General features: G+C 37.0%; 2 protein-coding genes across 12 annotated transcripts in view; both read left to right on the top strand.

Annotated features, from left to right (window-relative positions):
- Positions 1-200: 200 nt before the first annotated feature.
- LOC307150327 (hyccin 2) lies at positions 201-16,569 on the top strand. 10 transcript variants are annotated; one of them, XM_079857445.1, is made up of 14 exons: positions 236-293; positions 387-487; positions 4,538-4,679; positions 8,155-8,209; positions 8,433-8,537; positions 9,236-9,415; positions 9,509-9,589; positions 10,355-10,470; positions 10,843-10,938; positions 11,197-11,313; positions 11,678-11,765; positions 12,710-12,860; positions 13,088-13,222; positions 15,272-16,569. In XM_079857445.1, the coding sequence occupies exons 4-14, from the start codon at positions 8,162-8,164 to the stop codon at positions 15,862-15,864; spliced, it is 1,710 nt and encodes a 569-aa protein (XP_079713571.1). In that variant the 5' UTR covers positions 236-293; positions 387-487; positions 4,538-4,679; positions 8,155-8,161; the 3' UTR covers positions 15,865-16,569. The 10 variants fall into 10 exon arrangements, with proteins under 10 accessions (XP_079713576.1, XP_079713569.1, XP_079713573.1 ...); XM_079857450.1 differs by lacking the exon at positions 13,088-13,222 and having other exon boundaries at positions 201-293; XM_079857443.1 differs by having other exon boundaries at positions 205-487; positions 4,610-4,679.
- Positions 16,570-18,980: 2,411 nt separating this feature from the next.
- The window catches only part of diaph3 (diaphanous-related formin 3), a 323,176-nt gene continuing 315,732 nt past the window's right edge, over positions 18,981-26,424 (top strand). For both annotated transcript variants that reach the window (XM_079856725.1, XM_079856726.1), the window contains exon 1: positions 18,981-19,514. In XM_079856725.1, coding sequence (XP_079712851.1) covers positions 19,374-19,514 — 141 coding nt within the window. In that variant the 5' untranslated portion in view covers positions 18,981-19,373. The remainder of the gene's footprint in view (positions 19,515-26,424) is intronic.

Consider the following 26,424-nt stretch of genomic DNA (forward strand, 5'->3'; position numbering starts at 1 on the left):
AGTCAAATGACACTTCCCTGAGTGCGTTTTTACTAAACACGGTTCACCTATTCACCTGACCAATTGAGTCGCTCTGATCAAGACCACGACACGACTGGCCAATAACCGCGCAGTGCGATGAGCACCGATAAGCTCACAAATCACCGCACTGCGCAGCTATTGGCCAGCCGCGGCGAGGGCTCGATCAGAGCGACTCAATTGGTCAGGTAAATAGCTGCAAGTTGGCAGGAAGAGCAGAGCTAGAGAGCGGAGATACATGATGATGTCAACACGGCAGTGAACCTTTCGATCAGGCAAACGCAAGGCCCTATTTAACCCGTCGATTCATTGATATTTACGGTAAAGGTCCGCTGGGGTCTTACAAGTAATGTTCTGCTTGATCTCAGAGGTGGTCGTTGTGTCGGGTCTGTCCTTTAAGGCGCATTGCAGCTTTGCTCAAGGACTCTAGCGATCATCTGCAGCATCCGGAGGAGTCCAGATCCTACTGGTATGTAATTCACAACCATACCATTGATAAAACCTGTGTGTGTGTGAGAGAGAGCATAGATGAGGCTATTTAAATACATTTGAACCACATACGTTGGAAGATGTAACCGATTCTGTTATATTGATGTTTTAGGCCGAATGTTTATTACATGTATTAAATCACATTTATGGTCACTAAAAAGTTAACAACAACATGGCATGTTTGATTGTATAACTGATTATTTGTATAACACGTTCAGACTTGAATTATGTTCCAAGGACACAAAAATATGATAATGCTTGTTTCTCTGTGAATACAAATTTCATTCAAATGTAAATGCGACCATAAATGATTATAAATAACAATATCCAGTTTTTTAATAGTTATTTTAATATATATTGCGGTAAACAGTGGGTCTGAGCAACATTTAAATAATTGTACAAATGGATTTGATATAGGCTGTTTTGATAAAACTGTGAATTTTAGTGTTGTTAACTAAAATATTATTACTGTAAACACATGAATCACTGTTAGATCATTAAAAACTATATGGCAAACAAAGAAATGATAATAGATACTTCAGGCTAAGCATTTACACTTATTGTACACTTAGTCCCATAGATTGACTTTTAGTGCTGTATTTTGAACCTGTAGGCTAATAGTTAAAATTATGTAATATTTTTTTTTTTCAAACTCGTGTCACTGGCTGCCATGCTTTTAGTTTCATAGGGCTATTATTATTTTTCTGTTGTGTTGACAAAAAGCAAAAATCACTCATAAATTGATTTATCTGCACCCAATCTAATACTCTTTTGTGATTTGGCTGGCAAAAAATAAAACATGAGAGTGATGTCCAGTGGAAATATGTTAAAAAGAACATCATTCTTCATATCATCTATTTTTATGCCTTTTAAAGAAACATGCACCCTAAAGCATTAACATAATGGTTTTGCCTTCAGCTAAATTTGGAAGCATTTATCAATATGCATTCTCTGTTCTCTGGATACCTTTGCGCCACACACACATTGGTACTATTCCACCTGGCATAACATCAGTTTTAACTCTCATGGACAAAGTGAATTGATCAAATGCCAGTAGGGCACACCTATAAACCAGCAGTATGAAGTGTGCCCCCCCCCCAAAAAAAAAAAACACAGATGCACCAGTGTTGAGTGCAGGAAGCCGGCGTTCACTGAAAAACCACAGTCAAATGACACAGGAAGGATGGCGGCAATCACTGGGGCTTGATTTGCCACTGATGTAACCCTAGAGTAAATCTTTAATCAAACCAACTCGGGTCTTTTGTGCCCTAGACAAGGGGTTGTTTTCATCTCAGAGGAGCTGAATTGTGACCCTTGCCAAGGACTTGTATTCTGTGCAGCACAGAGATTTGCCCGGGCGAGATTAGACACCATCTGGCTAATTTGACAGGATTGAGAGTGATGAGACGCATCTCGCACTGTCAGAACAAAATAATGCTTGTTGTGTTTGAATGCATGCATATGCTAGGAGCGCATATGTTCGTATATCTGTCCATATGTTCGCTTGAATGTTTGTCCTCACTATGGGAACAGCGTGAGATATGCATATCCTGGTGTTCAATGAGATTTTGAGTGCAGGTAAAATCGTGTCTGTGACAGTTTGGAGTGCGTTTTCAGTCGAGTACGTTGAGTGTGTTGCGCAACCTATTTAACAATGACCTTTCTGTTGTGTCCCGCTGCAGTCGACAGGCCGATCATAGTAAACTCTCTTGTTAATGCTCATTGAAAGTGTGCTACTTTGATCTCCGTTCAGTGAAACCACCTCTCATTTTCTCTCTTCCTCTCTCTTTGCACTAAGCTCTTTTCACAATGGCTATTTTAGGCCTGGCTGTGCGTCCCTCTTCAGGGGACTGTATACACTTAATTATCTGGTGCTGAATCTTCTAAGCTTCTTACCTGTTGGCAAGGGTTGGAGAGAGCAGGCGCGCTAACCGTTGCGTCCACACACCAGAGGAATGTTTTGGTCAGGCAGATTGCCCCCATCTTGACATAAGGTGTTAATACTGAAGGTCTACACTACAGCTTCTGTGTAATGAGGGGAGTATTTCACTGCTATTTTGTTGCAGCCATGTTGCATTTTTCAAATATTTTAGTCAAAGCCTCAGGATAAACCTTCACTTTTGGAGAAATTGAATGGGTTGTTGACATAACATGTCCATGAACATTTGATACAGCATCAAGTTTTTAGGTTAAAATTCATGTTTAAGGAAAAACTTTATGAATGTTTAAGAATGCTGCTTTTCCTTTACTGTCTGTCTTTCTATACTTTCAAATACTTTCTGTTTGTCTATTTTAGGTGAAGTAAAGCATGTTAAACCAGAGGACATTTCTGACATCCACTGCCCAAATTTAAAGAAAAAACAATGTACTGTTGAAGAGGAATGTACTAACATTTGACTAAAATTTAGATAAAAAAATGTTGAAATACATGGCCAAAACCACCAACTTGCATTCGTTGACATGTAGCCAATTCTCACATGCATAACCGGGTCATTCTATAATTTAGGTTAAATTTCATGTCCATTAATGATTGTTTTTTTCGGTCCCACTTTATATTAAGTGGCTTTAAGTACTATGTACTTACATGTACTTACATTGAAATTAATAATTTGATACAATGTACTTATTGTGTAACTACATGTTTTTACATTGTACTTACATTTTAAAAATTCCTGCATGTAATTACAGCTGTAATTAATTTATGTAATTACATTTGTAATTACACAGTTGACCCTTCCCTTACACCTTAAACCTACCCAATCCACCTCACCTGTCCCTAACCTTACCCGTATCACACCTCAATAGCAGCAAAAGTGTTTTACAATACAACATGAACACAATAAGTACATTGTACTTATTTTTTGATGTAAGTACATAGTACTTAACGCCACTTAATATAAAGTGGGACCTTTTTTTCTAACAATTTTCTTCAGAAATATAATTTCAAGTCAAATATTATATCAAATTATATCAAAATATAAATATACATTATAAAAGTAGAATAAATAAAATTTTCTTTCAAATAAGAAAATATTTTATTTGACTGATGTCTGCAAAAATTCTGTCAACTGTTACTAACCATATACCCCCAAAACCATGTTACCAGCATCATGTGATGTCATTATGAGGCAAAATGGTGACATTTTCAACTACGTTACCTGTCAACTATGTTACTTGCGTCAACTGTCATTGTCAACTATGTTTTGACAGAATTTTTTATTTTATTTTTTACATTTTAAATGCCAGAACCTCTTGTAAATTAATTAATTTAATTTAATTTAATTTTTTCTGTTCAGAATCGTGGGAGAATCATGATCTCTATTTGAAACAAACAAACAAACAAAAAATGTGATTGTTCTTGTCCTTAGTGATCGTGCTGATAATTTTACACAAATATCTGCAAAAAAATAAAATTTTTAGAAGTCTTTCAAAAATTGTCACTGTACATATGGCAGAATAGACAAAAAAAAAAACAGTGTGTGTAGTGGCATACAAGGCATACAAATAGTTGTTTTATTGCTTTTGCTAATGTGAAATGTTCCCTAAATTATAGAATGACTCAACCTATGTAAATGTATATATTTTTGATGTTAGTTGCAACATTCAGTGATGAACGGTATCTACATATGCAAACCTTTAAATGAAGCGAAAAACAGTGTACAACAATAGCGGTACAGTAATGCAGTTAGCGCTGCTTCCTCTAGGCTATCTTAGGTCATGTCTTCACAGCACAAGTAGGATTTTGTTTAGCGTGTAAAGCATCTGTTCTATTCACCTCAGATTCGCTCCCCAACCACCAGCACAGCACTGCTTTCTAATCAGAGCAGAGCACACTCCCCCTCACCGTCACACTGCCATATGCAGAGCCTGCCATTTTAAGAGCTGCACACAAACATGAATAAACAACACAGACGTCCTGTATTAGGACTGAATGGGGCAACACCTGCGTGTGTTTGCACTATTAAGCTCTCAGTTTGGAACATGAGCCCACAGTTGTCGTAGTAACTGTGATGCTCTGTGTGTTGGGCAGGTGTGTGAGCTTTAATGGAGATTTTGAGCGGGATGTGTGCATCTTCTTTTTATCTGCCGGCTGTTTGACCAGAGATCAAGAGGCATGGAGAATCTGAGCCACATCTCTCCTTGTCTACACTTGTGAGCTGGGTTTGAGTCAGGTGAGCCACAATGAACACTAAAATGGTTTTGTGGAGTAAATGAAAGTACTGGTGAATTTGCACATTTTAAGACGATAGTCATACAATAACACAAATGAAAAAATGGGAATTGTGTAGTGATCAAAAGATGTTGAGCAAATCAAACCATCTTATATTTCCAGGGATTCTTTGAAGAAACTCAACCTTGCTTAAAAAACACACACTTAAACCAGATGGTTTTCTGGTCTTAGATGGTTTACGCTGGTCTACCAGACAAGCCAGATGGTCTCCTAGCCCGACTAGCTAAAAGTAGAGATGAAACGGAATGAAAAATTCATGTCACGATTATAGTGACCAAAATGATCAGAGTTATCAAAATGATCACAGTCTCGTTAAAATTAGCTGGAAATGTTCAAAAAGTACTGATACACACACTTGATTCATTTCACCATTTTTTTGCATAAACATTAAAATAATAACATGCAATGACGTCCAGATTTTAAATGAACAAAAAAGTTGAAAAACCTCACATTCAGCAATTTTATCCATTCAAACTCATCTTTGATCACCAAAAAGGCATACTTTAAAAGTTTTTTTTCCTGTGAAACTTTTTATTAATGCCATCTTGTAACTACACCCTTGCTTCATTTAGTATACGTGGACCCATAAATATGCAAATGAGCCCTGCCTCCATTCACTCATACACGGTCATCCACAAGTCGATGTTTTATGTATCGCTCTCTACATTGTCAGACACATAACGGTAATTAATGTAATTAGCTTTTGGCTTGACTGTTATCAAACAGCTTATAATGTGTTGCTAATGTTACACAAACCATGTTCACAAACCATGTTCATGTCCTGTTCGCCATCTCAGAGTCAGACAGCTGCCTTCTAAAAATCAGTATCTTTAGATACGCTTTGAACAACTTAGAAATTCAGTGGAGAAAGGCATATAGTTTATCATAACATTGTAATATTAATCATATACACAATTCACCCGTTATATAGCTGAATGTTCCTGATTTTTCATATCAACAGAAAAATATATCGGGATAACCTGGCTACTCTTGAGATTCCCCAGCTTCGCAGCTGAGTAATGATGATATGCTAAAGCCCGCCGGCATGTTGACGTGATTGGTTACAAGGTAGTTTGTGACGTCAGAAACACTGGCGATTTCAAACCGCTTTTTTAAAACGGTCTCTTTTTCACTGCAGTTTTAAGGAGAAAATACTCTGCATTGGTGTTGACTTATTAATTTGCACATGGTTTAAATTCAATGCACATTAGCTTATTTTCCATTAACCTGTTGAGCAACATACAGGCTCAATGAAAATGTAGGCTAACTCTCTGAAAATCCACTCTCTGCCAGAAGGTGGCACTTATGAAACAGCAGAAATAGAGCTGTTTCCGTGGTAACCTCCGTAAACAAAGCAGCGCTGCCAACACAGAGGTAAGAAGAAAATACTAAGTTATAGGTGTATTATAACTATAGGCGAATTTATAATTAATAAATTCATACATTCATTTACCTTCAGCACTCTTGTAAAACCTCACAGCTTTCCGCCATGTTTTCACACCAAACGAAATACTGCGCCTGCGTGAGACTGTTGCTTATCTTCGCTTAATGCTGGACAGTATTGTTTTACCTTGAGTTTTTCAATTTTCGGTAATTAAGGTACAATATGTAAGAATTTTGTATCAAAATATCCAAAAACCACTTGCACAGTGTTATATATTTCTTTCAATTGTGTACTTCCATTATCCTAAATGTTTAAATTATTAAATGTTAAAAAGTGCCGTCTCTGTTCACTTGTCGCCTGTCAATGACGTAATATCCGCGTTATCCCTGGTTTCCGCTTGTACTGCCATAGTAACCATGGCGACAGATGTGGACTGGACAACTGCGTAGTGCATAACGTCTAGCGGCACGCTGTTGTTGTTTCGTTCAAACATTATGGACCATGGCAAGCAGACTTTGGGACAAAAGGAGAAATAAAACGAGCATCAATCAACGAATCAGCGTGGCGTTTTCAAGATGCCGAGAGCTCCACGTCCACGACAAACTTGTAATTGACATAGACGCTGCTCTTGCATGTACTTTATTAGACAGATGAGCAAATGTACATAAAACGAATCAATGTTATATAGCTCAACATAATGAAATGTTAGAATATGATCAGGATGTTATTCTAATGTTGATCTAGCTTACTGCTAGTCTCATACAGCCAACAAACTAACACGTAGAATAACATAACTTTCAACACACTCAAATGCTGTTTAGTATGATAGTGTAAAGTTAGACCAGGTGAAACAGCGCTGCGTTACCTCACAAGTTTAATTCGTCTAATAAACTGACCTATGTGAGTATTAATACAGCACTTGCAGGTAGTTCGGTAGAATAAAATGTCCTTATACCTTTCTGATATTTGTCTCTTATTAGCAATCGCACCCTGCTTCATGCCACAGTCATGTTAAAAACATCAATGTATTCACTCATCCATTAACATTATTAGATCCATCAGCATGACAGCAAGTCCCATCATTCCGCTTATGCATCATCAACCTACACCTTTGTTATTGTAAGAGGTTAGCGACCCCTAGCAGACTAGTGAAAAAAAATTACATATTGTAGCTTTAAATAAGGTTTAAATGATAATTAATACTGACTTTTGGGTATTACTATCATCAAGTCAGTAACAGTTTCACCCCTACTAAAAAGTGACCAAACCCCACGAAAACCAGGCGACTGACCAGCGTGACCAAGAAGGGAGAACAACTAAGACCAGCAAACCAGATAAAAAAAATTCATTTGTACACTACACTAGCTTCCAAAAGTTTGAAGTTGGTTTGGCTCACCAAGGCAGCATTTATGTGATCCAAAATACAGTAATAACAGAACTATTGTCAAATAGTACAATTTAATATACAATTTGTATAATGTAATTTATTCCTGTGATGGCAAAGCTGAAGCAGCCATTACTCCAGTCTTCAGTGTCACATGATCCTTCAGAAATAATTCTAATAAACATTTCTTCTTATTATCAAAGTTGAGAACAGTTGTGCTGCTTTATATTTTTGTGGAAATCGTGATAATTTTTTTCAGGATTCTTTGGTAAATAGATAATTCAAAATAACAGCATTTATTTGAAATGGGAACTTTTATCCTTGCTTACTAAAAGTATTAATTTCTTAAAAAAAAAGAATCTTACTGACCCCAAACTTTTGAAAGGGTAGTGTAGATATACTTTATATTTGTCTAAAAAAACAAATTTGACCTCAACCTGTGACCTGAGAAAATGCTGTTAAAACCAACCATGAAACTGTTTTGCATTACTTAATGGATTAATGCAAAATATATTCATGGTCGATGAGAGGGCAAATTCTCTGATTTCAGTGACATTGACAGGTGTGGAAAATTTAATTTTGCTGCAAGTGTGGTACTAAAATTCATTTTCTTTACATGTTTCATATTTCCCTAATTTTCTCTGTCAGGAGGACCATGCTCAGCTCACAGCGTGTGGTGGAGGAATGGCTCTCTGAGTTCAAGGTGAGAAGTTTGACATCCTTGCAGGCTTTAATATGGTGTTTTTTATATAGCTCAGTCAAATTAAGTCCTCCTTTCCCAAGTGATCCGAGCGCAATGTCCCATTAACCACATTTGGAATCTCAGAACATAATGGAGGAATATTTCAGCCTCCAAGTTAATTAAACTCCAGGCCGATTCAGGTTGAGGCTGCTCAGTCATGCCAAGCACCGTTTCTCCTCTTTAGACCTTACCTGAAGAGCAAATCCGCAGCTATTCTGGCAGCCTGCGTCTGAAGAAAGCTCTGGTACCTGCTCTCTATGCTGTTATTCAGGAGCAGCCCTGCAGTGAGGTACGATAATGAAGTGTTTGAAATGATTTATGTTTTATTTAAAAATTTTATGGTTATTTACTTGTGTTGGGTGATGATTCCTTCTGAAAGCACATGTTGATACAAACTTTCAATGGTAACTTGAAATGGCATGTTGGTTGAGAATTATTTTTATTTGGGACTTACCTGGAATCAGTTGAAGTACTAAAATTTCTGAAACTAATACTAAAAAAATCTCAAAAGCATATGACAAAATTACTAAAACTGAAATTAAAATAAAAACTGAAAATAGAAAATGTATAAATGCTAATTAAAAATATAAATAAATACTTTAATAGTATATACATAACACTAAAATGATACTGATATTATTATTGGTGAATGTTATTCCATGCCTTTGTGATCTTAGTTATGTCAAGGCATTTCATTTTTATTTATTTATTTAATAAAAAATGTATTTAATATTTCTGAAAACATTTAAGAGAATTAAAATAACTGCAAAATATAAGGACATAAATTTGATTCTGATTGAATCAGTTTTAATTTCGTATTGTCTTTAATATCTTGATCTGTTCTGTTCAGTTTTTCTTAAATATGCTGCCTCCTTGTGTAAATTAATTAATGTCACAAAGGAGTGTTCCTCTCAGTGCCTGTGTCCATCCCATACTGTCTTTTTCACTTTAAATCTCTCCTTTTTTTTCCTTTTTCTTCCTCTCTAGCTGCTGGCTCCGGTGTGTCATCAGTTGTTTGAGTTGTACCGGAGCTCAGAGGAGGGTTTGCGTCGGTTTACCCTGCAGTTCCTGCCTGAACTCATCTGGGTGTACTTGCGTCATTCAGCCAGCAAAGAGCGCTACCGCAATGGCTGCGTGGAAGCCCTGCTACTGGGGATCTATAACCTGGTGAGGATTGGTCAGTGTGCTAGCATTACCTGTCATTTCCTGAAATTCAATATCTAAAGATGACATATGGTATGTGTACATCTTCTGTTACAGGAAATTGTGGACAGTAAAGGAAATTCCAAGCTGCTGTCATTCACCATACCAACTCTCTCTAAGCCTTCAATATACCATGAGGTATGAAGTAAAATGCAAACTATGGTCTGGGTCAAATTGACCCTAATTGGTTTCAATACATTTCACCAAAAATCATATTATGAAATTTTTAACATATACTTCTCACACATTACCAAAAAAGGAGAAAATATGTATATTATATAACAGTATTACAACAATTTGTAATTTTAAAAAAAACGGTCTGCTCTATGTGCTTTTCTTAAGCTCAAACAGTAGAGCATGGCGCTAACAATGGCAAAATCATGGGTTCAATTTCCATCGGACTGAACATGCATGAATTGGTGAAAATGTGTGCCACGATGCAGCGAAATTTCTTTGTGTAAAAGTAGAGATGCACTGGTCAGCCGGGCATAAATCGGAACCGGAAATTGGTCAATTGGACCCGCAACATAATATAAGAGCTAGTTTAATAGTAAAATAATAATACCTTAGCTGTTTTAAGATGGTCCCCCACCTTAGCCAAGCTGGTATCTGTCTGAATTAGCTGGGAGGCCAGCTTGTTCATCTGAAAAGTGTCCAAACCTCCTCTAAAACTAGCCAGTAGACCAGAGAAACCAGTTTAGACTGGTTTGAGATGTTTTTTCAGCAGGATACACTCCATCTGACACTTGTTTACATGCTCTGCCAATGAAAATAAGTCCAATTCCTCAAGTCATATCATATAGAATGTTTCCATTGAACTTAAGGCTGTAAAATTTTTTTTATTTATTTGTAGGGCTTAAACGAATGAATAATTAAAGTCGAATACTTTTATGATTAATGCAGCCATCCAGCCTGGGGTCCATGGCGTTAACCGAGGGAGCCCTGAACCAGCACGACCTCATCCGGGTGGTGTACAGCGGCCTGCTATCTCAGAGAGAGACGTTCACCTCACAGAACAGGTGCTTTTTTTCTTGTCAGACTGGGGTTTTGTACTCATTCCTTCTTGTGGAGGAAGTAGGTTTGATCTGTGGAATATTTCTGGGCTTTTGATTAATCGCCCGCTGGACCGTTTTATTGCCATGACTCAGCTTTTACTTTTTCCTGCTGGCTGTAATGGTATCTCAGCATTTTATTTCATTAAACCACTGCTGGAGCATTGACAGCGAGATCGGTGCAGATGTAGTGTGATTTGTTATTACCCATTCCACTGGCTAGATACACGGCGACAGTCGCTGACTCATAATGTACCGCTGTCTGATTTGTCGATGTAAAATTATGCAGATGTCAGAGGGGGTTATATATGTGTGTGTGTGTGTGTGTGTCTCTTGCAGGTTTGAGGTGCTGTCTTTTCTAATGCTCTGCTACAACTCAGCCGTGGTCTTTATGCCTGCGTCCTCCCATCAATCGGCTTGCAGAATGAGCACACGGTAAGGGGGGCGCACAAGTTCCTTTTTCTGCTAACGATCCGGGAACGTCTCGGCCTGTCTGTCTCTCTGTCTGTCTCTCTCTCTCTCTGAAATGTCTTGTTGGAACAGGCAGAGATGGAATGATTAAATGGATTAAAGGGAATATTTGATTTTGAGAGAGAGAGCAAAGGATTTCTGTGGCGGGTCATAGCATTAGCATAAAGACCTCCGAATAAACATGTCATTAGAAATTCTCGATGAATCTCTCTCTTTATGCAGGCTGTGTGTGAGCGGTTACCCGCGGCAGCAGCAAAAGCCATGGAAGGAGCCGTATTACCGTATGCGATTGGAGCCGGAGTTTATGGTGCAGATGCTGACTGCTGTTTACCATGCCATGTAAGTTTTACCACGTCTTCACCGCTTTACCGCTATTCTTCTCTAATAAGAGGGTTATTTGATATAGATATTGCATAATTTCTGCTGAATGCTGAAAATGCATTGTTTTACTGTGATTTTGATCAAATAAAGGCTGCCTTGGTGAGCATAAGAGACTTCTTTCAAAAACATTTAAAAGTCTTATCGACCCCTAACTTTTAAATGGTTGTGTATTTCTGAGCAGCGCTCAGATCTATTTTCTTTTTGCATTAGTAAGAGAAGGAAATGTGTTATATATTTAATTCCTGTTAATTCTCAATTAACGGTTTGAGTGGTGTGCTAATGATCTCATCTGCATAATGATACTCTCTCATATCAACTCCAGTTATAATGGGCAGTGGGATCTGGGGAGGGAAGCTTTGGATGACATCCTCTACCGAGCACAGCTAGACCTCCATGCCCAGCCATTACTGGTAAGTCATCCACTGTCTGCACACCAACCTATTATGTGAAATGCTTTTGTTACAGTACACTTATGGAAATATAAAGCGGGGTCTGAAAGTCTGAGATGCTGATATTTTTTTGTCAGTAATAAAATTAGCAAATTTCAAATCAAATTCAAACCAATTTCAAATCTTGTGAACAGGTGTTTTTGCTTCCATTGATCCACAAAATGCTCTTGTATCATTTTAAATTTATGCAAGAACATCATCATCATCATCAGAGCTGTGTTTGAAATCGCCCCTTATACCCTCATTCACTATTCCCTACATTACTCCACTAATATAGTCCACTTAAAGAAGTGAAGTGTATATATATATTATACCTGTATGATATTACGCTGTACCCACACTGGACTAGCCATTTGGAAAATGGATGGATGGATGATTCAGCTGCGCCATCTTCTGGTGAAACGCGGGAATTAATTCGGCATGACAATTCCCTAGCAGTGAATTATGGGTATTCTCTAGCCATTGAGTGTACATCAGTTGTACACTCGTTTTTGTGATGCAGTATGGGCTTGAATGAGTGCACTTGAGTATGTCCACTATGGTTTCGGACACCACTACAAATGACTGTCCCTTTAAATAGTAAAACTATGTAAAGGGTATAGGGGGTGATTTCGGACACAGCCTAGGTTTTACCCAAACTTGTGGAGTTTATACAGCTCAAAGTGCTGCTTCCATTGAAGCAAAATGAGGAAAAACAACAAATTCGTAATTCAATTATTAAAATTCATGACAATTTTTGAATTTAACTTGTCAAATTGTTATCCTGAAAATATACAGTACTGTACTAGTGAAGGTGGAGTTGTGGTTTTTGCCACAAGAAAATGTCTTTCAAGAGCAACATTTAAATTGTAATTCTTAATGGAAATGTAATATTTCACTACATTACGTTGACCCCTGATCCTCAGGTGGCAAATGCAATTAGTCGCTCACTTCCGTCCCGTCCTCCGGAGGGCTCGCGGAACCTTCTGGAGGTGGAAGTAACGCCTACCGGGAGATGCATCTCGCAGGCAGCTGTCACTGCCGCCTCCATTCGTCGCCTCCGCTGGAAACGAGAGGGTACGGGAAATATGCACACACAGCCTTTTATACCAATCTTTTTATTTTGGTTGCTTTCTGCTTATTTATTTCCTTCATGATCATTAAAATCATAATGAGAACTTTAACATGACATCCTCATCAGTCCCTTCATTGCATCCATTCAAGCTTCAGGAAAGGCCATTTTTGTGTGTGAAATTTTCCCTCTGTCAGCATCATGTTTAGTTCGCTCACTGTCTTCATCTCAGATTGTTTTGATTTCACAACCACGGCTGAATTCTACGCCTCCATCATCCCCAGCCGATACACCCCCCCGGAGAGACCAGACAATCCTGTGGCATGCGGGCGGATAAAGTGCACCATTCACCTAACCTTGCAAGGGGGTAGGCAGGGCTCAGGAACATCTCACCATTACACGGTGTCACGGTGTTAGACAGTCCTTACACAAGCCCTGCCCTTGTTCATCATAGAAAGTGTTCATTATCATTCATATTTTTTATTCAATAATTATTATTACTATTAAAGTGACCCCACTGCATGGAAACTTCCTCCTGTCTGTTACTAATGTCTCCACATACCTTGTGATCATTTGTGTTTAATCCTCTCATTTGTGATCAATTTCATTTTAGGAGCCCTTTACAGTGCTTGCAAGGCAAGATGATCTTCTCTACAAATTTCTGAAATTCATTTAGCTTGAGTTACTTAACAAACAGATTCATTCAAACATTGTTTTGTGGACATTTTTGTAGTGCACTACACTGTCACTACACTTCATCTTAAATTTCTTCGAAGGAAATTCCCCTGAGATTTATATTGATAATGTTCTGCTTTCAAAATAGTAATAATATTTGCATACTGAATTGTGAGTGGCCTTCTTTTGGTCACATCATGTTAGAATGATCGTACAGTGTTTCAAAATTGAGTGCACACGAGTACCAGCATCATATCATAATTACTAGTTAAATTTTTTTAAATAACAAGTTGTAAGTTTATTATCGTTTTTGATCATAATAATTTGTAGGCACAATAGTGGCCAAAAGTGATATCCAGAGGGGATATTTGTTTTTAATGAGCTTGCAAGTTCACCATCAAACTATGAGAAATAATAATTTAATAATAAATAATTTAAATATGAGGGAAGAACAAAACACTGAACTGAAAATTATTTTGCAAAACTACAGCTACAGGTTTTATTTTCTTAAGTTTAAATTTTTTATAAACAAAAAGCATACATTGACAGCATAATCCGTTATTAAAGTTTGTTATGCAATATGCTTACAAAATCTTTAACACATTTTTTATAATATTTGAATAAAGGGTGAACGTCAATTTTCCTAGGCCGGACATTACTTTTGCCCACTACTGTAATTGTGAATGGTGGCAGTAATATTTTGTGTGAAATTAATGATAAATAGCTAGAAATTACTACTTGATAACCATATGCCAATTGCACATCTAATGTGCATCCTTTGCTCTTTATGTTGTATTAGTTCTAGAAAGCTTGCTGTCTTTGTCAGGAAGTGAAAAAGAGAGGGAGAATTATGATATTGGTATTCCAAGCAAACTCATTTATATTTGCGATTTCTGAACTTAGAAATAGGAAATTCTGAGGTGGGCTTGAATGCAGCATTCCTTACATCTACAGTACTGTTAAAAAAAAGTCTTTTAGGAAATGCAGTAATATTATGAAATATTTTTACAATTCAAATAATTTTCATATATTTAAAATGTAATTATTCCTGCAATGGCGAAGCTGATTTTTCAGCATCATTACTTCAGTCTTCAGATTATCCTTCAGAAATCATTCTAATATCCTGATTTGTTGCTCAGGAAACATTTCTTATTAATATCAGTTGAAAACGGTTGTGCTTTTTTTGTTGGAACTAGATTTTTTTTCTGGATTCTTTGATGAATAGAAAAAAAACCCCAGCATTCATTTGTAATGTTATAAAAATCTTTACTGTTACTTTTGATCAATTTAATACATCCTTACTGAATAAGACTTAATTTCTTTAAAAAAATCGTACTGAACGTAAAGTTTTGAACGGTAGTGAAATTACGGACTGAATTTTGATTCTTGAATCATCTCGTCAGAGTTCAACAACAAAATTTTGCCCCTGTGCTTGAGTTTCCCACATTCACATGTGTGTGAATATAAGTGAATAGAGCGAATGTAATTGCAGCTTGACACTTCAAAGACGGTGCCATGTTGTTTTCTACCGGCTGTGAGCCTGTGTAGGAGAATTAACACAAGATGCGTGCTGAGTGTCAGATGCAGCATTTCACGGAGACCGATCCAAAAGCCAGAGCTTACCTCTAAGCTCACCTAACCCTATTCTTTTGCTGCCTTGCAAGCGCTAGTATTTCCTCCAAGATATTCAAAATCCAACATTCTGTTTTCTCTGCCTCATTTTCCCCTCGCTGTGTTTTAGATGCCGACGGTGTGAGCTGCGGAGAGGACTCTTTTGACCCAGATGAAGGGTTTTCCTCTGGGGCTTCCAGCAGCAGCCAGCCCAGCAGCGTGAAACGTGACTGGGTCATAACTGGCGTTCGACCTTCCCGAGATCCGGGAGCCAGGCTGAGGGAGAGCGTGTCGGCCGACACCAGAGCCGCGCTCCGAAGCCTCCAACAACGGCACCAGTCCCCTCCCCCTGCCGTCAGCCTCCGAACCGCAGAGAGCAGCCGCAGCCCGAGTCCCAGCGCTCCTCGACGCTTTCTGGACCCGCATTACATCTCTCCCTTTGCTGGTGCACCACCCAAAACCAGCAACACGTCTTCAAGCAAGTCTCTTGACTGTACCGGCCTCAACGGCTCATCGGGACCCACAGATAGCCTGTCGCTGGGAAGCCTCAGCGCAGACAGGGCTCACTATCTGTCAGCCATCAGTTTGCAAGAGGAACGTCTTGGGCAAGCGGCGCGGAGCCAGGATCTCCTTTCCCCCGGGAGTCCGTTCTCCTCTGGAAGCCCACTGTCCAAACAGTCTCGATCACCCAGTTTTAATATGCAGATTATTTCCCAGGTCTAGAATGATTTTGCTGGACTATATGTGTGCATGAGTGAGAGAGAGAGAGAGAGAGAGAGAGAGAGAAGCAGAAATGTTAACGTGCATGCGCACAAGCATGTTGTCTTATGGTGTGCGTGTGAATGTGTTCGAATGAGGGTGCGCTCATACACTTTTATTTGATCACTACATTATGCACTTGGGTTCGGTGTGGAGGAAATATTTGTTTTGCACAAAGGACATATTCAAGTGTACATGATCCGAGACTGTTTTAAATGTGCCATACAAACAAACAATAACAACATGGTGTTAGTAGGAACAAACATTACCGTATCAGAGCAATGAACTTCAAAAACCGACAATCACGGTCAGTGCATCGAGAAAGGCCTGATAGTGCATGATCCAAAGAGTCTTATCCAGCCCAGCTGTACTGTAGGTCGTCCTGAAGAAATCCTCTTCCATGTCACCGTTTTCAGTTTGTGCTGATTGAGCTTACTGTTGCCTGTGCTGTCCACCCTTCATAGAAAATACATTGTGTGGACTGCCTCAATGAAATGCTAAAAAAACAGTATATGTTGTACTTTGGAACAGGTTTATATTTTAAATTGTGTATATTTGTGTAAATGATTATTGTACTATAGAAAGAGTATATGCTAACAGAATCTATATTGCTTGTACAGACATAGAAAGCTATCTGCTGAATGGTGAATAAATGTGCTGTTCATGGGAGTGCAGTCTTGTTTTTTCATATAACAGATATTTTATATGGGGATCAATGCAATAGACGACTTATGCTTATTAATAGGTTATCATATGGTAGACATTTTGTATTATTAATTATATTATTAATATGAGATATATAGAGTGTGCATATATACACACACTTCCATTCAACAGTTTGGGGTCTGTAAAATAAAAAATAAATCTTAAGCTCACCGAGGCTGAATTAGTTAAAACAAAAATCTTGAATATTATAAATAATTTGAAATATTACAATTTGAAACGTTCTCTATTTTACATGTTTAAAAATGTAATTTTTCATATATATGTATATGAGGACTGAAAACAGCACACACATGTTCTGTTGTAATCATTGAATGTTAGAATACATTTGCTGTGTCTGATTAAAGGGAACTCTTTAGATAAGTTTAAATTCTTAATATGTCTACTATATGCACTATATATAAAAACTTAAATTTATCAGAGGAAGTACAGTGGATCTTGGGGCCACAAAGGGGACCTCAAGATGACTTTTAATTCATTTCCTCAACAACTTAATTTCATTCAAGAACCAGGATTCCCACAGTCTTGGAAAAACTGAATGTATAAGGAAATTTTAAAAGTGTAGTATAGTAGGCAATTTATAGAAATTTATACCCAATAAAATATTTTAGAGCTTGACAGAAAAATATACTAGAAAAAAAGAAAATAAATAAATGATATATATTATTATTTTATTTTTTTTCTAGTATGTTTTTCTGTCAAGCTCTAAAATATTTGATTGGTTATAAATTGCTATTTGTCAGTAAAAAAATAAGTACAACAAACTAATAAATATAATCCTGAATGCCTAGAAAAGTGATGTGAAAAAAAAAGAAAAAAGTGAAGACCTTTCAGAATTATGGAATTTGATTAAATAATTTACATGTACTTATTTAATTATTTAAATATATTGCCACTCCTAGTTTTAGTTTCTTTGGTGGAAAAAAACTATCATAAATATCTTGGGGGCCTTTGAATATTGTCTTAGGCAGTGGGGGATTTTGGAGTCAAAAATGTTGAGAACTGTTGGTGTAATCTAGAAACTGGGCTGGAAAGTGTCCTTGTTAATATACGGGGAATTCGAATTTTTTAAAAGGTGGGGTTGGTTACAGAACAGCATTTTTTCTTCCCTCTTCAGCAGATCCTGCCAATTGCATTTCAAGAATGCAGTGAAAGTTGCTTTATAGCTAAAAGCTAGACAGTCCACTCTTCATTGACACCTACTGGAACTTCATTGGGTGCTTCTCATGGAAGGCTGTGTCCTAGTAAGGCTGCATATCTCGTCTGCCATGTCATCAAGCAACGCCGAAGGACGTCTCACTTTGAAGGATCCTTGGAAGCCAGCCTTCATTTTGCATTCTTTATTTAGCTCATTTTGAAGGATACATCAAGTGCATCCTTCCTGTCCTTCAATCACCCACAATCCTTTATGGAAAACAAATCAGCACTGAGCTTGTTTGAGTTCATTATAAAGCGTAAGACAAAAGTAATGTTTTCGGAGATGAAGGCATAAATGTTATCTTTTGGTGTAAATGAATCACTTAAAGGGATAGTTCACCCAAAATTGAAGCCCCACTGACTTCCATTTCAAAAAAAAAAAAAAAAAAAAAAAAAAAAATACTGCAGAAGTCAATGGGGCCCATCAACTGTTTAGTTACCGACTGTCTTCAAAACATCTTCTTTTGCGTTCAGCAGAGGAAAGAAATTACTTTGGGAAAACAAATGATGACAGAATTTGAAATGATCTTGGATTTTTTTACATTTTGGTTGATTTTTTTTAAACCAAATGTATTTTAACAGTTAGAAATTCAAATCAAGTCTGAATCCTCTTACAATTTTGTAATTTAAAATATATATTTATTTTAAATATTTATCCAATATAATATTGGATCCAATCTATATCCAATTTTCTGTAAAACTGAGTAAAAAAAAAACTAAACAAATACATGTTTAATCCTAATATTCTAATACATAATTATTATAATACATAGTATAAATATTATCTAAAAGTATAGAATATAGAAATTAAAATTATTGGGTAAAATGGTTTTGGTTAAAACATTAGCTGGCCTACTGGTCAGTAAATTTAACAATAAGTAAATATTTTTCAAATTATATTTTAATAATTTGTTTTGTCTCTAGTACAGTAAAACATAATCATTTCACATCGGAAACAACATTTATGTTATAAATCAAATAAAAAGTTCTGGTTAGAGTAAAAAGTAAGAAAATATGCCTGTGTGAAGCCCGGATGTTGAGTGTGACCAATGCGGAAGCTTACATCAGCGTGAATGCTCTTTCCTACGGAAGATTCTTTACTTGAACATCACGTGTTGCTCAATCCAACGCATTTCATTGGCTGATTCTGAGGCGGGAGTTTCAGATTGCTGGACATTCAGGAATCGAGATACTCCTTCTATGTATTTCAAACGAGCTCTAGTTTTTTACTAACTTGGACAACCTATACACATTGTAAAAAAATTGGCTATTTGTCGCATCGGAGTGTATTTTAAACTCTTACGAAAACCTATGGCTGTGAAACGGGGTGTTAGTGAGATGTAAAGAACTGGCAATTGGATTACCGTCGTTAGCCGCCTTATTAGAAAACAACTACTGTCAACGCGTCTCGTGCCTGTTCGCTCGCGAACTTCAAGGTAATCCGAGCTCGCGCTTGTCTCTTTCAACGGTCAACCTTGGGAATATCATGAGCACTTAGTTTGGCATTAAATCCGGGAACTTTGTAGAAATAGTTTTTATATCCTCACCTAGATATGGATAACTACCGCCGTCCACGATTTGAAAGTTCGAATCAAGGGAGGGAGAATAAAATACATCGAAAGAAAGGATTTGGAGTCGTAGTGTCATCCCAGGGCAATTCAAGTGGGGATGACGGAGAGAAGAAGCCTAAATTCGTAAGTTACACCTTTTAAAACTACCACTATCATTAAACGTGTTTCTGTGCTCATATCTGGTTATTATTCTAGTAAATCATCATATGTCCCCACCCTGTCCATACACTGCTGCTGAATGAAATCACTTGTTCTTGAGTAACTTAACGTTAGTGGGACAAAACAGCCTACAAAACATGTTGTGTCAAGGAATTAACGTTACTTTAAATGAATCTGTATTTTGGTGCAATGTCCTGCTTTAATTTTCTCACAATGTGTATGTTGCCTGTCACTATACATTGGCCAACACTGTTAGGTAAAAATAATAATAATAATAATTCAAATAATTAAGAGTCAAAGAGTCAAATAATTATCATGAATATTGACAAATTTAACATTGAATGAATGAGCTCAATATGATTTTCTGCAAAGAAAAAAACATGTATCACGCATGTATTAAATGAGGAAACATATCTAGGCCTAATAATCCCAAACAACATCTTCAAATGCGGTGAAATATGGAAAGAGGACATCAGAATTAAGTTTTAATAGTACTGCTACTTCGTTTATAAATGTACAAAATGTAGAGACAGCGCTTTTTTTTTTTTTTTTAAATGAACATCATCTTTCCGTCAAGGCCTGATGGTGGTAATGTTTCTTAAAAAGAAACCACCAGTTCAGACCATAACAAAACACGTTAAATAGATTCAAGTATGTAGGTAACTGAACATAATAAAAACAGAATATCCACACACACACACACACACAGGTTTGATGTGCACTATATGAAGTCAAGTTAGTCTGTATCTGTTCTGTCATTGCACTTTGTTTCTTCAGCAATCAAATATGTCTTATTTTATGCAAATTGAATGATACTTCTTCAGATTGACTGCATGATGACTGTGTTTATAGATGGATTTAAGCAACCGCTACATTTTTTGTTGTTGTTGTATTTTAACAGACAGTAGAGAGACAAATGGATAAAAACACACCCACACACATTGAACCTCTTGTTCAATGCCATTAACTTAGTTGTTGACTGCCAGTGCTAAATCAAAGGATAAAATTAGCTCAGGGATAAGACAGAATAATCCAGTCTTGGTTTAGTGCTGCTGATGTAGGAACAGTATTTTTTCTGAAAGCCCACCCAACATGATGAGTGAGACATCGTGCCTGTAAATATCGTATATTTAAATATATTTACAGTGTTCTGTAAATATCACCATGTTGTTTAGGTGTTATAGTCTTTGTTTAGGTCAGGGGTTTTCAAACTTTTTAATGCCAATAACAAGAACCCCCAAATACCTTCGTAAAATATCAAGGCTACTATAATAGATATTTCAATTTTTTTGGGTGAAAAAAATCACCTTATGCTCATCTAGGCTACTATTTTTTTTTTTTTTTAAAAACACCGACCGTAATCAGTAATATTGTGAAATATTATTACAATTCATAATGACTTTTCTATTTTAATGTATAATTTATTCCTGTGATGTCAAAGCTGAATTTTAAGCATAATACAGTGTCACATGATCCTTCAGAAATCATTCTAATATGCTAATTTGGTGCTCTTATTGTTATCAATATTGAAAATGGTTGTACTGCTTAGTATTTTTAATGAGCAGAAATATCAAAAGAACAGCATTTATTTGAAATTACATTTCTTTGCTCTCAATTTTGATCAATTTAATGTGTCAATGTTAAAATACAATTATAAATGTCTTTAGAAAAATCTTACCTCAAACTTTGGTATACTTTTAGTACAAAGACAACATATTTGTTGTATTCTTTGTTGGAATATGTTGTAGATTGTTAGTTGTTATGGCTAAATGCAGTAATTCTTGTTTGCACATTCTTGCAGTCACATTTTTCTTGGCTGTTCAACGGAGAAGAGGTCTTCTCTGTTGAAGAATGTTCAAAACACGGGGACTTTATTTTAGTTGCTTTCCACATAAACTGCTCATCTGTTTGAAAATAGGGGCTTTGTTTTATTCTAAACACATGTGTGGTTGGCTATTTGTCTAAAGGGCTTTTCACACTTGAAATAGTTAACCCTGGGTCATTCTAAACCCTGGGTAAACTGAATCCTGGGTTATCTTGCTTCACTTTTCACACTGCTCATAATTTACCTGTGGTTAACAATTAATCCTGAGTATTCATTCATAAGCTGAAGTTTCACATTGTACATTCCTAAACCCTGGGTTAATGTTCTTATTTGCATATTTGCGGGGTCAGTGCCATTGATTGATTTGGATGAACGCAGTACGTGACCTTTTTACATAAAAGCTCTAGTATTGCACATCCTCGTATTGCCGACTGTACTGTCGAGTTTATACTGAATGGATACTTCAGATTCTAAAGGTAAAAATGATACGGTCTCTTCTTCACTCAAATTGTTGCGTTTTCTGTCAGCATTTGACATTTTTCCTCTCAAACACTGAATTTACTGTTTATATACAATGTACAGTGTTTCCGTGACTGTACAAAGCACGCAAATATGTACGCGATTGGTTGTCTGTTGCTAAGCGTCTAGTTCACTGCATTGTTTCTCACTGTACAAGTTTGGCACCGCAATGTGGGGTTAACACTTCTAAAGCGGTGATAACCCTCCGGAGCAGGGTTTCATAACCCGGGGTAAAAAGCAGTGCTAACCCCACTTCTAAATTACAAGTGTGAAATGCTCCTTTCCCAGGGGTTAAAGTGATGTTAAGAACGATGATAACCTGGGGTTAAGCGCAGTGTGAAAAGCCCTTAACAGTCCTGAGATGTTTCCATCAACACACTCTTGCTGAGTCAGAGAGTGCAAAGCGTAAGTGCACTTTCATCAGAAGGAGGTCTATTGTCAGACTCTGTGGAATGCTATGACTGTTTGAGGCCATTCTGTAGTTTTTCCTCCATTGTGTTTTTTTTTTTTTTTTTTTTTTTTTACAGCTGAACTTGTAATGAACAGTTCAGACTGCAGGTGGTCCACAGGCTGACTTTTAACTCCAGCAGTGGATTGTCTTGAAACTCAGTTGGTCTTTGACTGGTCACAGGCTGTGCTCGATCTGCTCTTGTCATCTCCCCATGTCTCCTATGTTCCTGGAAGAGACTGTTGTCCTTCTCCTGTGGTTTCTGACCCTTTTAATGTAATTAGTGGGATTTAATCTGCTGAAAGTTTTAGTGACCATTGACAAGCATGCATGTGAAGAATGGAAATTTGACTACAACAGTCAGAATATACTTCACAAACCTTTATTATCATGCATAGCTTGGACTTCAAGTCAAACATTTTTTTTTTAACTTTTTTGTAAGAAGTTCATTATTACTTCACTGTGAGAGCATCTTTTTGAGTACTGCTCAAAAACTTCTCAAATAGTGTGGAGTGGACACTTTTAATTCAAAATTAGGGGTTTTGCCAAAGTTTATGTAACATCATGAGTTGGGTTTATTGTCATTTTTACCCTGTGTAGCACTGAATGAAACAACATGTGTATATCCACTATCCAGAGACCATTATTTATGCCTGGTTTTGTAATGGAAAGGGAACATGTATTGTTTATCAATAGTATTATTGTTTATCAATCAGAACTAGCTTGAATGAAATTTAAGACTTAATTGCAGTCTTTTTAGTTGTTTAAAAGAAATCCGTCCACAGGGTGCATTTTAATTTCTATATTTTATTCTCACAAAATCACCATTCTTCTCAACAGTTATTTGGCAGTTATTATGTGTTTGGAAAAGAGCTGTCCTTATTTTTTTTACATTTTATATTTTTCGTTTGGAAAAAATACTGTGTAAAGTCAAGTATCCGTATTAACCAGTAGGTGTCACAATAACACCACAAAAAAATAATTGAGGCAGGTATCATTTCCAAGAACATTTGAACATGTTTTCATAACCAGTTTGTTTTTGTGCCAGCGTTTAAGATAAGCTGCATGTACCCAATAAAGAAAAAAGATGAGAGGAAGAAAAGAAGTGGAGGTTATACTTTTAAATCCAGCTTTTTTGTGTACACTTCCCAGTTTCTCCTGTTTCAGTATTTATTTTCTTACCTAATTTTTTGTAACATTACATTTTAAATTTAAGTAGTCAGATTAATGGCTTAGAATCTCTCTTCTTTTCTCAAGACTGACAAATGGTTAACCTTTCCCATGCCATTATGGCAGAATGTATAGAGGAATGAAGACGATATGGAGGTGTAAAACACCACTTTGCCTTTGCAGACCCCTAGATGTTATTAATATAAAAGGTGAATAGGCCAACTTAGGAAGAGGCTAGTTAACTTTGCTTGCTAAGTAGAATAGAGACCTGCATCTTCAGTAATGTTCTTATTTGTCTCTTTTGTGTTAAACTTGAACTACATCATAAAGTGTGTGTCACAGTCTTCAGAGTTGCTCTGTAATGTTCCTTAAAGCAGAATAAATTGTCTTATTGACAGCTCAGCTGTCCTAGAGAGTGACAAATGAGACATTGTATGGTAATTGTGCCATGTGTAAGTGCATGGCAAGCTCAAAATCTCAAATGTTACTGAAAATATTTTTTTTAATGCAGCTTATGCAAGTTTCATTAGTTGAGTCATAGACCTCTCAATTCAGCAGAGTAGGTGCAGTTGCCAGAGCAGGTGTTCAAATGTGTTGGGTGACATTCTGGGCATTGTCCTGGGCTAAACGTTCAGCTCCCCCATCTGTCTCCAGTAAGGGAGGGAGACAGAGCAAGAGACCATGCGAGTGGGAGAGAAAAATATTTCGGCACACCCGTAAAGCTGCATCAACAAGGGAACATATCATGGTGAGGGTCAACCAAATGGCTCTCATTACCTGCAATTATGATACCAGATTGATTTCTCTGTTGTGGACTTTCAAGAATGCACTCAAGGATATTTGAGTGTGAAAAGATGGAATATATGCCCAAACAACCCCAAATAAATTCAGCTTTTATAGTTGCCGTTATACATCCAGAGCCAAAGCTACTAGGTGGATTTTACAGGGAGCTTTCGTTCTCATGCTGTTCTGACAGACCACCGACATCTCTCTTCCTCCCTTCATTTGGATTGGAGTTTGAACAGCTTAACGTGAAATGTTCCCACAGTGATGGGTAGACAGTACCGCTGTGGTACTGCAAGACTTGTTGATTGAGATTTACTGGTATTCCTGTCTGAATGTCACAGGATGACTTCGACATCCACACATACAGTAAGTGTCTCTAAAATTAGTAACATAGGGAAAAGAACAAGGATAAAAGTCAGAGTATGAGGTTGTATGGCAAGGGGTCGAAATGGAGGCTGCTCCTGCTTCATTGAAAGGCCAAATGGCAGCATTGGACTTACTGAATAGAATGATGTGGAAGAAGCAATTACAGAAGCTGCCAGTGATGCACTTCTTTTATCACAACATGTTCTGCTGCCTTAATGGTGCAGTTAACTTTTGACTGACCTAAATGAAAAAGGATCTGACTTTTCAAATGCAGAAAACAACAATGCCAGGAAAAGTACCTGTAGCTGCATCTATCAAGGCCAGAGTAATTATATCCAATTTTACTCATCCTTTTTTACTCTTTTGTCTTTGATTAAAATTTTGTGTGGGTATTTGTAATTTGTAATGAAAGGTAATTTTCTTATTCAGCTTCTGTCACTCAGGTCTCAAATATACTACACCCAGAGCTAAGTAAGTGGCGATAGCTTGTTCCCCTTGGTAGCTGCACTTATTACCTGGTGCGATGAAAAGCTCACTGGAAAGTAAGCTGTCGTCAAGGCCAGCAGGACGTTGTCTCTGCCAACTGCCTGAAATGTGGGATGTATGATTTTTCTTTTGATAAGTGTTTTAGCAGTTTGTTCTTTACACACTGTGACTTTAAAAGGTACAGCATGAGTCAAACATGATCTTTGACCACATTTTTTGAGACATTTCAAGATTTTCACAAGGAGATTTTGATAGTAATTCTACATGGTAAAAAATGTATACGCAAATTTACAGTAAAATACTGGCAGCTGCACTGAAATAATTTGACTAAGCTACGTCATCATGACAGGTTGAAGGATTCTGATTGGTTAAGACACAGATAAACGTAGAAAATTAACACATATGGGCTGTTAGCCAGAGAAAAATATCAATTGATTATCAGGAGGACATTAGTCAACTCCCAGTTTAGGCACAAACTGACCCACTGAGGTCACTGAGTTTTTAGGCTGTAGTTGTCGTCAGATGATCATCTCACCTCCCCTGCGTGCCAGTTGTTCACGTCAGATCCTGGACAAAAGAGTATCAGAAACACACTCACAGAAACCCAGCCTCTTCAAGTTTGGATTTGGGCAAGCTCTAGATCTGACCAGGAAACTTTCCCAAAACATAATAACAGGGTCCAGACAATATTTGCCATTATTCTCAAGTGATTGAAGATGAAAAGTAAAGTAAATGCTTCAACTAAGTATTGTTACATAGACGTTTAATTTGCCGTTTGATATTTCTCATTTGCAACAGAAATGGCACCCCTTATCAGTTGGGCAACGTGATGGTGGCACCAGTGCGACCTATAGCAATATTGAGTCCTGTGACTCCTGTAATAATGGAAACATTTGTCACTGTATTATTTACAGTGAAATTATGTAAACCAACTTTTTTGTTAGCACAATCTCTGGGTAGTGGGTACAAATGTGCGAAATAAGGAATGACCTTAAAATGCCAAAAAAGTCAAAAGAAAAATAAATCTTGTAACAATAGAAGCCATCTAAATCAGTGACACTGACCTAAATTCAAAACGTTCTTTCCAGTTTTTGCATCTCTAAGCAAACATTAAAAAAAAAAAACTTGTGCTTTTCTTTGAAGCCATTTCAGTAATGAATGTTGGTGATGTGGACTTTGCACACTTAGCACCATGCTTGTTTTGCTCTGTAGACTAAAAGGCAATGTTTTGAAATGAATATTAGGAAAATAGGGAAGGTTATTGAATTTACATC

This window comes from Squalius cephalus (genome assembly GCF_949319135.1).
Source record: "Squalius cephalus genome assembly, chromosome: 22".
Taxonomy (NCBI): Eukaryota; Metazoa; Chordata; class Actinopteri; order Cypriniformes; family Leuciscidae; genus Squalius; species Squalius cephalus.